General features: G+C 59.3%; 1 protein-coding gene and 1 long non-coding RNA gene across 3 annotated transcripts in view; one reads left to right on the top strand and one right to left on the bottom strand.

Moving 5' to 3' along the window:
- Positions 1-979: 979 nt before the first annotated feature.
- On the bottom strand, positions 980-3,670 carry LOC112662256 (uncharacterized). 2 transcript variants are annotated; one of them, XR_003138313.3, is made up of 4 exons: positions 3,573-3,670; positions 2,751-2,886; positions 1,538-1,964; positions 980-1,293 (listed from the first exon to the last, which is right to left on the bottom strand). It is a non-coding gene; the product is annotated as an uncharacterized LOC112662256 (long non-coding RNA). The 2 variants fall into 2 exon arrangements; XR_003138312.3 differs by lacking the exon at positions 3,573-3,670 and having other exon boundaries at positions 2,751-2,949.
- Positions 3,586-16,217, top strand: part of AGO2 (argonaute RISC catalytic component 2) — a 111,932-nt gene continuing 99,300 nt past the window's right edge. Inside the window, exon 1 of the mRNA XM_025450840.3 lies at positions 3,586-3,721. Coding sequence (XP_025306625.1) covers positions 3,700-3,721 — 22 coding nt within the window. The 5' untranslated portion in view covers positions 3,586-3,699. The remainder of the gene's footprint in view (positions 3,722-16,217) is intronic.

Below are 16,217 nucleotides of genomic sequence, written 5' to 3'. Positions count from 1 at the left end.
CCAGAACTCCAGGATCACCACCTGGGCAGAAGGCAGATACTCAACCACTGAGCCCCCTAAAATCTGTTTTTAAAAAAAGGTTTTGAGAAGGCTTGCAATTGATAAAGCTGTTTAAGGTTCACTCAGTGCTTCCCATCTCTTTGACCCCCTAATTCTGCTTTGTCACATGCAGAACATGTCTTGGGAACTGACTTGTTCCAGCGTCTACACCGTAGGCTTGGGAGAAACCAAGAGCCCCCGGGGTGCCGAGGAGCACAGGCGCTTCTGCTCCGCCCGCGGTGACCGGCCCCTGCCGTCTTGCCACAGCGAAGGGCGCCTCAGCACCCGGCGCTGAATTGCCCAGGCAGGGATCTGGGACACCGGGAGCCCCCTGTGGCCAACACCAGGCGCCGAGTGGGGACCTGGGAGGGCAGAGCGGGGGGTACCTGGGGGCCGGGGGTGGGTGCCCTGAGACGTTTCATAGCCAGAGCTGCGGGGGCTCCAATGCTTTAGGGGCTCAGGACCGCGGGAGCGGAAGGCGGCGGACCCCTGGGCTTGGGGCTGGGAGGAGCGGGAGGGGACGCTCTGGGTTGGGGGCTGCAGGCCCGGGGCCCCGGGGGAGAGCCGAGGGGGTGCTGGCGGCGGGGGCGGCCCCGCGCAGGGGAGCCCCAGCCCGGAGACGGCGCCCCTCGCCGGCAGGGGGCGCGCGCGGTCCCCGCCGAGTCGCGACACAGTGAAGCGACTGGGAGACATTATGTTGCCCGACCTCTTGCACTGGACCCCGTGCAACAAAGTGCAACAAAGTTACCCCCGCGGCGTGTGCGCGGAGGGGCCGCTCTGGGGCCGGGGGTGGGGGGTGCAGGGAGGGGGAGGGGAGGGGGCCGCGGCCGGGGCTGGAGAGGAGGGCAGCCTGCGGCGGGAGGCCCGGGGGTGGGAGGCGCGGGGGGACAGTCGGCTGGGGGCCTGCTGAGTCACAAGCAGGAGACAGAGGACATCATGGTTATTTTTTTTTTTTTAAGATTTATTTACATGAGAGACACAGAGAGACAGAGGGGCAGAGACACAGGCAGAGGGAGAAGCAGGCTCCGTGCAGGGAGCCCGACGTGGGACTCGATCCGGGTCTCCAGGATCACGCCCTGGGCTGAAGGCGGCGCTAAACCGCTGAGCCACCCGGGCTGCCCCCTGGTTTTTATTTTTTAAAAGATTTATTTATTTGAGAGCGAGAGCGAGCACACAGAGGCAGAGGGAGGAGCCCACTCTCAGCCAGGGAGCCCCCAGGGAAGGGCCTCGATACCAGGACAACAGGATCCTGACCTGAAATGAAGTTAGAGGCTTGGCCGAATCAGCCACCCAGGTGCCCCTCACCGTTATTATTTTTTTAATGTTTTATCGTGAAACACAGAGGGTACAGAAAACATATAAACAAACCAATGTGCAGCTTGGGATGTGCAAATGAGCAGCAGTCTACTGGAAGGAGCATTTCCCGCAGGTCAGCAGCCTGCACAGCCCGCCCGTGGCCAGGGCACCCCACCCCACCCCACCCCACCCCAGCACCTACCACTTTGACTCATGGTGACCACCTTCTGGCTTTCGCTCAACTTTTTACCAATAATGTACCCCTAAACAACGTAGTTCAATTTTGCTTCTTTTGTAGCTTCTACAAATGTAATCCTGCAGCCTGGGCCTCGGCCTCTTTCACTCAACACCCTGGACACTCATCCGTGTTGGAGGGGGTCTTCATTTTCATCTCTAGGTTTTACTTGAGGAGGATCCACCCGCCTCACAACCCGCTCCAGTGCTGGTGGATGCTGGGTGGCGCACCCAGCCCCCTTCCTCTGCTCCCAAACATGCATTTCAACGGCTCGTCCACGTAGGGCCAGGTGTGAGCTTTTCCAGGCACTACCAGACACTTTCCTCCCAAACCGCTGGACTGATTCACACTCCAGTAACACTCTTGAGAAAATGAAGACGTGGATCTGAAGAGCCTGTGGAAGGTGAAGTGGAAGATCCTGACCAAGCAGGCGGGGCCTGCACCCCGCAGGGCGTCGTGCACCAAGTTAAGGATTTCGGACCCTGGGCAGATGGAACTGGAGAGCCCACGAAGGGCTTTGAACAAAGCAGGCACGCAGTCAGGTTTGGGATCACACAAAGGGGACTGCTGGGTGGAGAGCCGGCAAGGGTAGTTTGAGGGGCTTCTCAGGGGACCCAGGCCAGCTTGAGGGGTGGGGGTGGTCAGCAGAGGACCAGGGAGGGATGCATGAGCGCCTGGGGGCTGATGCCACGGCACCGACCCCATTCATATCAATGATGTGAAGATCCGTGTCCCTTTAAGTTTCTCTCTGGAGGAAACCATGGTTTTCTGGCATTTATTTAGGGATGTTCTTGAGACTTGCAAAGCCTGCTTAGGATGCTAAGCTCCTTGCAGGCAGGGCTCTTGGTCTTTGCATCACCCTGGCAGGAGGAACACTCAGGTCCTCGCACCCAGTACGCAGGTAGCACACGTTTATAGGATGAAGGAAAGCGCAGGCGGGTAGGTTACATCGGCGACCAGCGAGTGTGGACTTCGTGTCACCTTGAGACTTGTAACCCCCATCAACGAGGAGAGGGAGGGGGTAACCGCGGCCGGAGCCGGGGCCCGGGTGGGGGCGAGGGACGGCCTCCGTGAGCACGGCGGGGAGCACGGGGCGGGGTCCCAGAGGCAAAGGGCGCGCGCCCGCCCTCCCGGCGGCTTGGCTTGGACCTCACGCAGCTAACACGCGCCCCAAACTCACTGTTCAAGTTTTTTTTTCCATGACGCTCTGGGCTCCCGGCCGGGAGGTGGCGGTGTGGTCGTGCGCAGGCCCCGCGCCTTCAAGTTCAAGCTCCGGGCTGGGCGCGAGCTTCCCCACGGTCGCCTTTCGGTAGTAACTTGAAAAACCAGGCAGGCGGGGAGGCCGGGGCCGGGGCCGGGGCCGGGGCGGGGACGGCCACAGCAGCCGGGCCGCTGGGGGGCGGGGGGGCGCGGGGGGGGGGGCCGTGCGCCGCCCCCCCAGCCGGAGCGGGCGCCCCATGCGAGGAGGCGGCGCGGACACCAGGGGGGGCTTCTGCTCTTTCTTCCCGGCCTCCGGCGGCGATGCCCCGCGGGCCCCGCTCCGCCCAGGAGGGGAAGACGGCGCCCCCGGAGCCGCTGGGAGGGGCACCGCCCCGCCCCCCGCGCCCCGCCCCCGCGGTGGGGCCCCGCGCCCTCGCCCCCGCCCCCACCTCCACCTCCCCGCGGGGCCCGCGCCCGCCCCCCCGCCGGGCTCCCGGCCGCCCGCGCGCCGCCCCGCCCCCTCCTCCCCCTCTCCGTTCTCCCCTTCCTCCTCCCCCTCCTTCCCCTCTTCCCTCCCTCCCTCTCCTTCGCCCCGCCCTCCTCCCCTCCCCTCCCCTTCGCCCCGCCCTCCCCTCCCTCCTCCCCTCCTCCCCTCCTCCCCCCCTCCCCTCTCCTTCGCCCCTCCCTCCCCTCCCTCCCCTCCCTCCTCCCCTCCCTCTCTCGCTCGCCCCTCCCTCCCTCCCTCCCTCCCTCCCCCCCCGCCCGCCGCCTCCGCCCGCCGCCCCGGCCGCGTCGGGTAAACCTGTTTGGCGAGGCGGCCGCGCCGGGGCGGATCGTGCGGCCGGCGGCTCCCTCGCGGCTCGCGGCGTCGGGGCCCGTGGCGCGCGCGCGGCCGCCCCTCGGCCCCGGAGCCCCTCGGCGGCGCCACCATGTACTCGGGAGCCGGCCCCGGTGAGTCCTCGCGGGGGGCGCCGGCCCGGCCGCTCGCGCTCGGCCCCGCGGCGGCGGTTGGCGGGCGGGGGCGCGGGGCGGGGGCGCGGGGCGGGGGCGCGGGGCGCGCGGGCCTCGGGGGGCGCGGGGGGCGCGGGCGAGGCCGGGGCGCGGGGCCTGCGGGGCGGGCGGCGGCGGGGCCCCGGGCGGGGGGGCGGTCGTTCCTCGGCCCAGCGCGGGCGCGCAGCCCGGCCTCCCTCCGCGGCCCGGGTCGTCGGGGCGCCCCGCGCGGCCTGGGCCTTGGCGCCCCCCGCGCCCCGCGCCCCGCGCCCCGGGGGCCCCGCGGGTGGAGCCGGAGGCCGGGGCCGGGGCCGGGGCCGCGCGGCCCGCGTGTAGGCCCGAGGCCCGCGCCCGCCTCGCCCGCCGCCCGGCCCGGCCCGGCCTCCCGCGCCCCCGGCCTGCCCGCCGCGCCCCGGGGGTCGGCGGGGACGGCGGGGACTGCGGGGCGCCGGGGCGGGGGCGGGGCGGGGGTCGCGCCGGGTCGCGCCGAGCTCGGGGTGCGGGCGGCGGGGGCCGGGGACGCGCGGCTGCGGAGCCAGCCCGAGCCCGGCGAGCCTGGGGCGCACTCAGTTTCGTTTTTCTCGTTGCCAGCACTTCTGCGGCCCCTTCTCTGAAGGAAAGTCTGGAAAGGCTGAATTGTGGCCAATTCCCGCGGGTGGCGAGGACTGTAGCCCGAGAGGGACGGGAAGCGGCACCTTAAAACCCTAAGACTGCGTGCGTCTCATTTTCATTCCAGACACGCCGGCTGCTTATTCAAGTGTTAATTGCCTTTTACAATTTACTAGAAGCGGGCGAGGAGGAGTGTCGGTTCCCTTAGCACCCCTCCTCGCCCGGCCGCTCTCTTTCTTTGCAAAAGTTCTAAAAAACTTAAAGGAGTAACACGTTTCCCCCCCTTGTTTTCGACGCACCGTGGAAGGGCAGCCGGGGTGCTGGGCCAAGAAAACAGTCAAGTGTTGTAAAGCTTTTTTCCTTCTCCCGCCAGGCACGTGGCTCCTAAATTTCCCGGCTGGGCCTGCCACTTGGCCGGGGCATCGCCTGTCCCCTTTGTCTGCCAGGCCCCGGCCGCTGCAGGCTTGCTCGGTCCCCTCGCTAGGTGTGCTGATGGGGCCCTGGCGGCTCCCGCCCAGACGTGCTCCCCAGCGGGGGTCTGGAAGCCCCCCCTCCATCCACTCAGGCCCCTTGTTGCCGTGGGCCCTGGCTGCTGTGTCTGTCCACCAACACTTCTATGCCTTGTGAATTCTGAGTGTCTTTTTTTTCCCCCCTGATGTCACTTAATCTAAAAGCTTGTCCAAGGCCGAGTTCCATCAACTTTTAAGCCTCTCCAGACTCTGGGCAGCTTGATTGAGGAATGGTTTTAATCCTGCATCTGGGAGGTTCCTCAGGCCTGGTGGGGAAGGGCCCTGGGCTATGTGGGCACCGTCCCGAGGGCAGATTTGGCTTCTTGAGACCCTGGGCAGGCAGGTCTTGGGCACCCCCCACCCCCCCTTACCTAGCCAAGCAAGGGGGGATCTCCCAGGAATCCCTGTAAAGGGATCCCAGCGAGTCTTAGCCACTACAGTGTGGATTTATTTATTTATTTATTTATTTATTTATTTTCAGATTTTCAGTTTAAAAGTTGAGGGCCCAGAAAAAGTAGAGAACCTTGAGGAAGGTCAGGCTTTGTGTTGTGTGTCCAGTTAACCCACAGGATGGCTCGGCAAATTGGTGATGTTCGTTTTGAAGGTAGACGGCAGAGGCTCACGTAGGTTAAGAACGTTGCCAAGGTCATGTGGCTGGTGAGCATTAGGATGATATGTCTGATCCCAAGCTGACTGTACACCCTCCTCAAAGAGGTGGTTTTCGCTCCTTTTGACCTTGACCCACACTAAGAAATACCTGTTACATCTCGACTGGACCGGTGTGCGCATGCGCTCGCTCAGGTGTGATCGAAACAAGAGCTTGGCGAAGCTCTGCTTACCCTGAACTGTGCGCCGGGGGGTATTTTTCTCGCATTTCTGTTTTCAAAAACCTGTAGCCCCCCCTGGATCTCCGGGCTCCTTTCTGGTCACCAACAGCTTTTGGAAGGATCTGGCTCTGCTGCGATTCTCTGCATTGTGGCGTGGTGGGGAGAGGGCCCCGTGGTTCGCAGATAAACCTGCCCTGGAATTGGACAGCTTTGGTTGAAAAAATAAATGGGTCTGTAGGATAGTTCTTAAGCTAATGGCAGGATGGGAATGAACCCAAATTTCAGGCTCTGTGAGTGTGCTGTAATTATAAGGCTGTGTGCAGTTCAGTTTTATTCTATCCACCGAGGCTTTTAATTTGGCTTAAAAGGAGCTTTTGGAGTAGTTTCTTGAATGAAACTTTTTTTAATGTTTTATTTCCTATTTTAGAAGAATGAAAAGATGCTCGGTCTGGATTGTAGAAAAATTACAAATCGTTTTGCTCCTTCCGATTTTAATACACTTATTAAGCGACGTACTGAGTACATTGACTTAAAAGGTAGAGTTCGCAGTAGCTATGTGTTAGGCCCACGATAAACGCTTTCCACGTGTGAATTAGCGTTTGTGCTCTGAGGTTCGGTACGTCGCTACTTCTTACTATTCTAACTATTCGAGAGAGTTTGGTGGTTCCAGGTAGTGGGTTCTCCAGCGACCCGGAGCCTTCAGAGATGAACAGATTAGTTTGTTGTTGGGGTTGAATGTCAAGATCTGAAACTGTCTGAGGGATCCTGTTGGAAGGGGATTGTTTCTTTGGTTTCATAGTGCTCTAGCTACTGTGTGTTACAGCCCTCATGGCACTGCTACAAAGTAACTTTTGTGACCCAGAAGTCCTGTTTGAGAAGCCTCTAAGGGGATTGTGACTTTGAGCATCACTGGCTTTCAGTGAGGTTCCCGGTGCCAGTCAGCTCCTGCTTCCCACTGCTCCCCCCACCCCAGTTCCCAGCCGAGCAGCCTGGTCGCAGTGGTGATGCACCTTTGCCACACAGCAGGTGTCCCTCTGCCCAGTGGGGGGATGGAGGGAGGTGCTGCTGGCCGGAAGGCTTGGTTGGATCCGTTAGAAACCTCGAAGCACGTAAGTGTGTAGGGAAACACGACGTAAAAGTTGCAACTCCTCCGCCCGGTCTGGTTTTCAGAAGCACAATATTATTTCTCGTTAACTTCCAGTTTCGGTGTCAAAACTTTGCACAACGCCGGTGCGCACTGTGTTCTTTATAATGAGTGTTACGTGTGTTACCATATCCTGCCAGTCTGGTAAAATAAATTTTTGTTTCGTGAATTGTTACTACAGATGTTCAAAATGTAACACTTGATTTTGTTTTTAACAGTTTCTGTTGTGAGATAGTTTACACAAAGTAGAGCACCAAGTAGGACGTTCTCCCATTTTTCCGTCACTGAGCCTCTGACCATCGAGATGACCTGCATTGGTTTCAGATGGGCCCCTTTCCCCTTTTTCCTTTGTGGAGCTACTCGAGAGCCAATTCCAGATCTGTCATTTCACCCCGAGTACTTAAATACTGTGTCTAAAGAAGGGGGACACTTTGAACCCCAGGCCACTTTCACAAGTTTGTAATCACTTTCTCTTGTCTCAGAAGCGTGTTTATAGTGGGCTGTATGGATTGTGGGTTTTAATAAAAGTTCACCCACGAATTTGGTGGTGTGTCTTTGGGGCCCTCTAACCTGGGCTCTAATGCTGGGGCCCCTCCCCCGCTGTCCCCTGCTGCGGGCTGGCAGGGACACTTAGATTGTAAAATCCCTTTCCTTCAGAGTGTGTTTATCCTCCTCCCCTGTTTCCTAAAAAGAACCCTGTTGTTCGGGATCCCTCTGTTTTGTGGAGTGAGGCTGGTTGGAGACCCCCTTGCCTGTGGTTTTAATTCTGACACATTGATCTTAAGCCGTGTGTGTAGACAGACCCCTTTGCATCTGGAATTTCCTGTTACTGAAGAATCCTGGGTTTTTTCGTGGTGCTCTGAGCAGAAGGGAAGCTTTGGGGTGTGTAGAGAACACTGTGGTCCTTGGGAAGCTTGTGCATTTGTCTCTGCCACCCCCGCCCCCCGAAGGTGGGGATGTCTCTTCCCCAGGTGTGGGAGCGGCTCTGCACATGGAGGTGGGAGCCGGGCTCCGTCCTCCGGCTCCTTCTGGCCCTGTTTGCTCCTGGCCGTTTCTCCAGGCTTCACGGCTCTCCTCCCACCTGTGTTAGGCGTCCTGGGTGGAGGAGCCCAGGTGAGGTGCCGTGGCCACTCTAGCCGGTGAAAGTATCACTGAACTGTACTGTTCTAATTTTCTTTCCCCTCGCTTTTCTCTTTTGAAGTTTAAAAAACCCGCCACCACTGGCTGGTCTCTGGGTCCTTACTCTCCATGACCGAACAACGGTGCCTTTCTAGTTTATCTTTCAGTAGAGCTGTGCCCTGGGTGACCAGACAGTTTGTCATCTACTCTGGAAACTTTTGCAAGTGAACTAGGGGTGGGTGTGGGTGGAGGGCTCTAATTATTTCCCTGAGACAGGGGCGTACCCCAGGGCCGCCTGGGCAAATCGGGTGGATGTCTCCCTGACTCACAGCATTTCTTTCATCTTAGGCTTGTAGACTAGCTCAAAAATAAAGGGCTTAAACGCTTGATTGATTGATTGATTGATTGTAAAGATTTTGTTTTTAAGTAATCTCTACATGCAATATGGGGCTCGAACGTGTGACCCCAGGATCAAGAGTCCGCACGTTCCGCCGACTGAGCCAGCCGGGCACCCTTGGGCTTACACATTTTAAAGGGTTTCACTCTTCAGTGGCTTTGCTCTTACTGAAATCCTCCTAAAGTCTGAAGGATGCAAGCACAGTCTTTGAGAAATTGCCACCAAATTGTCCCTACAGGGTGCCGACACTGCTCCCTCCGTCGCTAGCTGCGGACTGGAGGCAGCCCCCGCAAACTGCCTGCCAGCACTCAAAAAATCCCACCTTTTCACCTTCCTCTTCCGTCCCTCAAAGTCACAGCTCGAGCAGAGGACACAGGGAATGTCATCGGTGCCAGCGCTGTGCGTGTCCTGGGTCTCAGTTTCCTCATCTGTACATGGGGAGCTGGGCCTTGCTGGCTTAGGTCCCCTCGCATTTACGTCCTCTGGTGCGGTTGCTCTCTGCTGACTTCTGACCGGCTGGGGAAGGGGCTGGTGACCCCTGGGAACAATGTATGTGAGGGCCCAGGGTCCCTGACTCTTGATTTTGGGTCAGGTCCTGATCTCAGGGTCAGAGGATTGGACTCCATGCCCAGCGAGGCCTCTGCTTCTCCTTCTATCTCTGCCCCCCCCCCCCCCCCCCCCCCCCCGTGTGGGCATGATTTTTCTCTTGAGGGCTCTCTCTCTAAGATAAAAAAAGAGAGGGATCCCCGCATGGCTCAGCAGTTTAGCGCTTGCCTTTGGCCCAGGGTGAGATCCTGGAGTCCTGGGATCAAGTCCTGCATCAGGCACCTGGCATGGAGCCTGCTTCTCCCTCTGCCTGTGTCTCTGCCTCTCTCTATCATGAATAAATAAATAAAAATCCTAAAAAATAAAATAAAGAAATCTTTAAAAAAGAGAGAGAGAGAGGATGGTCTTGGTAACAGCATGGGGGACAGTTGGATGAAGTGGGAAGGGGGGATTGCAGGCAGGTGCTCAGGGCTGAGACTGTGCCCCCCCCCCCCCCACCCCGGGGTGGGATGGCTGAGGGGAGACATGGACAGGACCCCTCGGTACCATCTGACCATGAGCTTGGGCCCATCTAGTCTGCACTTCCTAAGTGGGCCCCATTTACTTAGCCCCATGTGCTGGTATCTGGGCCCCGAACCCCCCCTTCCTAGCCCGGGACTGTGGCTCAGTCTCCCTTTTCAGACCTGGAAGGTGAGGATCATAGCGCCACCCTCAGGGTTGTTGGGCTGACGAGGTGAGACGTGCCAAGTGGCCCGGGGCTGGACGTTGTCCTCGAGTGAGGGCGGGTGTGCGTCTGTCCGGGGGTCCCAGCCCTGCTGTCATCCGTGGAGTTTCTCCAGCTCGAATGAGTGCAGCGCGGAGCCGCCCAGAGGAAGCATCCCAGCTGGTGGCTGGGCCGCTGGCCTCATCCTCATCTCTGTGACCACAGTTGTGACCGTCTGAATGAGCCGCCCGACGGGGCATCACTACGTGCAGCTTTGTTACTGGCAGCTGCTGCCGACGCCAACCAAAATAAATGGCAGGAGCCGGACAGGCTCTGGGGAAGAGACCCCCTTGTGGCATCTGGACACGTTGAGTTGAGGTCCGAGGAGCCCGAGGTGGGCTCTGGGAAAGGCAGCTGGAAGGCCTCCGTGAGGTGGGCCACGAGTGGGCGCGGCTCGTGGGACTGCCCCGGCGAGGGGAGTGAACCCCGTTTCCCTGGCCTGACAGCTGGCCGAAGAATCACCCGAAGATCCTGGAGATTAAATTTTGCAGATGTCCCAGGGGGTTGCCTTGGTTCACGGGGCCTGAGACCCGCCGCTGTTAGGAGTGGGCATGGGAGAGGGGGTAGAAATGAGCCCCAGGGGCGTCTTCATGGCGGGGGGTAGGAGAGAGTGGGGCTGCGGCCCCGGGGCCGAGATTCTGGGGTGAGGGCGTCGAGGCTGCAAGGTGGACTTTGCGATGGGCCGTCACGAGGCAGGGTCACCTGTGTGTGGCTCCCTTCCCTGGTGAAGCGGCCAGGTCTGGCCATGACGGCCCCTCCTTCCTGAAGCTGCACCTGTTGCAGCTCGCGGGGTGCTTCCGTGTGCTTCCATGTGCTTCCGTGACCTCTGTGCTACTTTGATTGCAGCCTGTCACACCTCCGCCGGGAATGGGGGCGGAAGACTTGCGAGGGTCCCTTCGGGGCTGCGGCAAGTTCCCAGGGGGACCTGCTCTGTTGCCATCGCCAGGAACCCGAAGAGCGGGCCTGGGCCAAGGGGCGCCTTCAAGCCAGCAGGGCTCGGGGCCGCGGCGGTTCCTCCCCTGAAGCTCCTTCATCGTAACTTAAAGCCGTCTCAAGGGTCGCAGGGGGCAGCACCGAGGGGTGGCGCGTGGGTGGCGTTTCAAGCTCTTCTGGGCGCCTGGGCCCTGAGCTATGGTACTTCACGGTGCCACACGAACCTGTGACCGAGGTTCGCAGGTCACAGTCACTGGAGAAGCCTGTGTGCTTTGACGCAAAGTAGAGTAACACAGCCATTGGGAGTTTTTCTGTAAAATGTCTTGTTCACTTGTTGGTGAGGGGGTTTGAGCCCAGCGTCCCCGTGGCTGAGGACTAAGTGGAGGCGCCTCACGAACCCGATGTCGGGGCCCTGCCGTGGCGGCCTGCCCGCCGCGCCCTCAGGCCCCCGATCCGCCGGGCGTTAGCCGCGCCCACGCAGGACGCGGAGGGGACACGGTGCCTGACACAACCGGGGGCTGCAGATGGTGCCTACCCCCCGGGAGCGGGGTCCTGTCCCCACGCGGGGCCTTGGGCCAGCAGGCCGTGGCAACGCTCGCCTACGTGTAGGAACAAGGACTTGCTGGAGAAACACTAGCAGGAGGTGGGGAGAAGGCCGAGGATGACGGGCGGAGAGTGAGGAGCCGGACGGACGCTGGGGCCGCGTGGCGTCGAAGCGTCGCCGTGACGAAGCCCGGGACAGGCCGCCTGGGTCGCCCTCCCTCGCATCCTGGCCGCACGGAGAGTGAACACCTGCCGCTGGAGGTGCGTTCGGCCGGCGGCAGTTGCGGGGCGCGGGGAGGCCCGCTGACCTCCCTGTCCCTGCTGTGTCGCGGGCTGCCCGCGGGGTCTGTCCCCGTCTGCCCCGCGCCCCGTCGGCTCTGGCGAGCTCCCAGCCTGCCGCTCGTCTCCTTGGTTGGCCTCTGAGCGCCGTGGCTGCCCCGTGGGCTCCGCACCAGGGAAGTGACAGCTGGGCCTTGGTGGCCGGAGCCCGTGGTCCTGGCAGCACCTGCGGAAGGGACGCGGCTCTAATGCCGTTGGCGGCGGAGCCCCTCACGGACGACTCCCCAGAGGTTGGCCCGTCTGGCACGGGCACGGGGGCGGCAGTGGTGCCAACGAGGCCCAGGCCCTGGGTGTCACCCAGGAGCCCAGTCACAACCCGGGGGGTCACAACACAATTTCCTGCTCGTGGTTTCTGTGTGGCGGCCCCGCAGTGGCCCCGTCGGTGACTGGGGCCGGGGCGGGTGGGGGACCCTGCCGGGGATGCTCTGTTCCTTTTTAAGATTGTTTTTTTTTTTTTAATTTTTATTTATTTATGATAGTCACACACAGAGAGAGAGAGAGAGAGAGAGGCAGAGACACAAGCAGAGGGAGAAGCAGGCTCCATGCACCGGGAGCCCGATGTGGGATTCGATCCTGGGTCTCCAGGATCGTGCCCTAGGCCAAAGGCAGGCGCCAAACCGCTGCACCACCCAGGGATCCCGGATGCTCTGTTCCTAATGTGGGCGGCTGCCCCGGGAGGCGTGCGGGTCGTCGAGTGTCACGTGCGGCTCACGGCGAGAACGGTGCGTTAGACCTGGAAGGTGTCTCCGCGCATCCGCGCCTTGTAGTTACAGCTTAACCTTGGACTGTCCGCAGGGAAGGCTTTGGGGCCTGAACAGTCGGGTACTTTCGTGAGGGGAGATGGACGCCAGTCAGGTCGTTGTGTAGCTGCTGAAGATGAAGGGGGGGGGGTGGGCACTGCAGGTGTGTTCGGAAGGTGCGCAGGTGCGCTTGGAGCAGGAGCCGAAGAGGAGGGACGGGCTGAGGTGAGAAGGCCAGGCAGGTGCAGGCGGAGGGCGGGGAGGTCAGTGTCTGCTTGGGGTCCAGAACGGACTTTATGCCCAGGAGGGGTTTCTTTTTTTCTTTCTTTCTTTCTTTCTTTCTTTCTTTCTTTCTTTCTTTCTTCTTTCTTCCTTTCTTCCTTTCTTTCCTTTCTTTCCTTTCTTTCCTTTCTTTCCTTTCTTTCCTTCTTTCTTCTTTCTTTTCTTCTTCCTTTCCTTTCCTTTCCTTTCCTTTCCTTTCCTTTCCTTTCCTTTCCTTTCCTTTCCTTTCCTTTCCTTTCCTTTCCTTTCCTTTCCTTTCCTTTCCTTTCCTTTCCTTTCCTTTCCTTTCCTTTCCTTTCCTTTCCAGATTGTATTTATTTATTCATGAGAGACACAGAGGGGGGGGTGCAGAGACCCAGGCAGAGGGAGAAGCAGGCTCCATGCAGGGAGCCTGACGCGGGACTTGATCCCGGGACTCCAGGATCACGCCCTGGGCCAAAGGCAGGCACTAAACTGCTGAGCCCCCCGGGCTGCCCTCAGGAGGGGTTTCTAAAGGGATCCCCGTGCTGCTGTGCTCAGATCACACTGCAGAGGGTGGGTGGAGGCCAAGAATTGCCTATAGGAGGTCGCTGTGCCTGGAGGAGGTCCCTCTTAAGGTGGGGGGCACTGAGCTGGGCTCAGGTGGACGATGGGAAGGAGTGGGAGCACATGTGACCCCCCACTGGCCTCCAGAGATCCTTGGTGCCTCTGGAGCCCTCTTGGCTGCCCCTGCCCCTTGTTGCTCTGGTGGGGACCCCAGTCCGTGCTGCTTTATGTGCAGATGTTGAAGAGCAAGCTCTGCCAGGTAAGAGGGTCTGTCTGCCTGCCCCCGCCCCCCACCTCCCAGGCCTCTTGGGTGGTCCCCTAGTTACCAGTTTAGAGACAACTCCTCCTCACTGTCCTGGGAGGCCCAGGCCCTCTTCACATCTGCCCAGTGACTCGAATGATGTGGCTTTTAACAGGTGACTGAGTCGGGATCCAGGTAAGGCCCACACTGGGATGGGTCAATGTGTCTTTTCAAGATCTTTTAAGAATAACAGTTTTATTGGTGTGTAACTCGTGTGCCGTGCAGTTTGCTTTTTAAAGTGTAAAATGTGGTGTCTGTTTACAGACTTTCCAGCCACGCCCACAGTGTCCGGACACTTGGGCCCCCCGAAACCCTGTGCCTGTAGCTCCTCCTCCCCAACCCCAAACAGCCATGTTGCGTCTCTTTGCCTCCCACTTCCCCGCCTCTCGCTGTTCTGGGTGGAAGCTGGCAGGGGGTGCGTGTTCCCCAGAGTCTGGATTTGCCTGGTGACATCTTGGTGTGATCCGACCTGTTCCTCTGTCCTGTGTGGGATCAGACCCAAGGGCTGGATCTGATGCAGGTTCTACTTTTTCTGGCTTCGGGGACTTTGGGTCGCTGGTACCTCCCACGGCTGCAGCCTCTTCCTCCGAGGCAGCTCTGCAGCTTCTCCCAGCGCCGCTGCTCTTGGCTGGTGATCTCAGTTCACTAGGGTTCGTGCGGCGCTCGGTTCTGCTACAGTGAAAACTTTCCCACGGCAACTGTGTGCTTCTGGGTGTGTCTGGAAGGCAGAGGAATGTCAGGGACCAGCCTAAAGGCAGGAACCGCCCCTGGAGAAGAGACAGGTGGGGGGTGATGCTGTGGGTACCAGAACGTGGTCCGAGGGAGGGGCTGCTTTGTTCTGGCGGGAGCAGGGCCCCCTGAGGGTGGGCAGCAGGTGCGTGACGGCGGACTTGGGAGTCTTCATCCACTTCGGGGTGGGGAGGTGCTGAGATCCTCGCTGGTGGCGGAGGGAGGGGAGCTGCACGTGGGGCGGGAGCCAGAGACCCTTGCGCCCAGCTGGCGTCATTGATGACTGGGTAACGAAGGAACAGCTGGGGTAAGTTTTATTATTTATTTAAAAAAAAAAAAAGGTTTATTCATTTATCTTGAGCAAAGGGGGAGCAGAGGGAGAGGGAGAGAGAATCTGGAGTAGATCCCTGCTGAGGGTGGAGCCCTACTTGGGGCTCAATGTCACAACCCTGAGATCATGACCTGAGCTGGAACCAAGAGTCAGGTGCCTAACCAACTGAGCCACCCAGGTGCCCCAGTTTGTTTTATGGATGGGCTCCAGTTAAGGGAATTCTGGAAAATCGAGGAGAAAAAGTCCATGGTATTCACTTTGCACATTTGTAGCGCCCAGTGTGTTTTACCTGGTGGTCTCTCTCCTTCCTGCGTTGTAAGCGCCATTGCTGCGCTGGATCCTCTTGGTTCTCTTTGGTCTGTTTCCAGTGTCCATCGTAGTATTTTTTTTTTCTCAATGTTTATAACACTCAGTTATTCATTGTTTGAATCTCGTGACTTGAAACTTATTTTTTTAATATATATATTTGTTTAATTATTTGAGAGGGAGAGAGAGAGAGAGCAAGTGCACGCCATTGAGAGAGAGCAGGGGGAGGGGCAGAGGGAGAAGCAGACTCCCCTCCAAGCAGGGAGCCCAATGTCGGGATCCATTCCAGGACCCTGGGATCATGACCCAAGCCACCCAGGCGCCCCGAAACTTGTGTGCACTTTTGAAATATCCCACACCTAGCCCACCTGAGTGCTTTTTCTGGTTGTGGCCTTCCCTTGGCCTCGGGATTCTGTGGTCCTCAGTGGAAATGGTCTCTCCCACCTCTGCTCGGCGTGGAACCTCGTACATCAAGGATGAGGAGTGTTGAGCCGTCTGGAGGGAAGAGGACCTTGGGGGCCACTTAGGAAATGATGTACATGGGAGAAGTAAAATCCTAACGTACCAGTGGGCAGACAGTGAAAAGTCTTCTCCATCAGCCTCCCAGCTCCGCTGTCATGAGTACGTGGGTTCCAGATGTTGCTGGATTCGCTGGGTACCCCACGAGTTGGTTCCACTGAGCCCAACTGTTGATCCGGCCGGTGTAGGTGGCATTGGGGGAGCCACCTGCCTCCCTCTTTGCTTCCATCAGCCTTGTCCAAAGCTGGCCCCTCGGGAGGGAGGCCCGGAGGTGGCCAGCACTGGGCGGGAGGCACCTCGCTAGAAGCTTCGTGGCTGTGGGAGCCCAGCCTCATCCCCTCCAGGCTGTGGAGCCTGAGAACACACTTGAGCCTGTTTTGAGCTCAGTGTCTTCATGTTCGAGGCGGGGACAACTGTCCCCTCTGCCTCCCTGTGAGAGTGAGATGCACGGACACATGTCAGCGCCCCAGGCCCTGGCCTGCTGCCAAGCTGGAATAGGACCAGGCCCAAGCAGGGGGCTGTGCCTTCCCTGGTGCTGGAGTCCTTGGTGAGGAGCTGCTGAACCCTTCAACCGTGGAATTCTAGAGGTGGATTAAGAGATGGATGTCTTGGGTGAAAATTCTCCAGAAGAGAAATCCTATGAAGTACATAGAAAAGATGGCAAGAAATTTGGTTGTAAAGCTGTAGGAGCTCTGCGTGGCATTTTTATTTTATTTTATTGGTCTTTAGAAGAAAAGCAAAGAACTAGATTGACTTTTTGAGGGATTTAAAATCTCATTCCATCAGGAAATCCTCTCCCTCAGATGACCAGTGACTGGGAAGTCCTGGCTGCCCGGAGCGTTGTGCTGAGCCTGAGCCCAGGCTTGGGGGGAGGGTGCCCGGGTGGGTGGGTGGTCTGCGGGCTTGGGGGTGGCCATCCCTGCAGGAGCTTCAAGGAAGAAGTGTTAAGTTGTAGTTTGCGGGACACACGGTTAAGCGCTCTGATGGTTCCCAGT

The sequence above is a fragment of the Canis lupus genome, chromosome 13 (genome assembly GCF_003254725.2).
Source record: "Canis lupus dingo isolate Sandy chromosome 13, ASM325472v2, whole genome shotgun sequence".
Taxonomy (NCBI): domain Eukaryota; kingdom Metazoa; phylum Chordata; class Mammalia; order Carnivora; family Canidae; genus Canis; species Canis lupus.
Note: the sequence above shows the minus strand (reverse complement) of the source record. Positions and strands in the feature narration are given on the sequence as shown.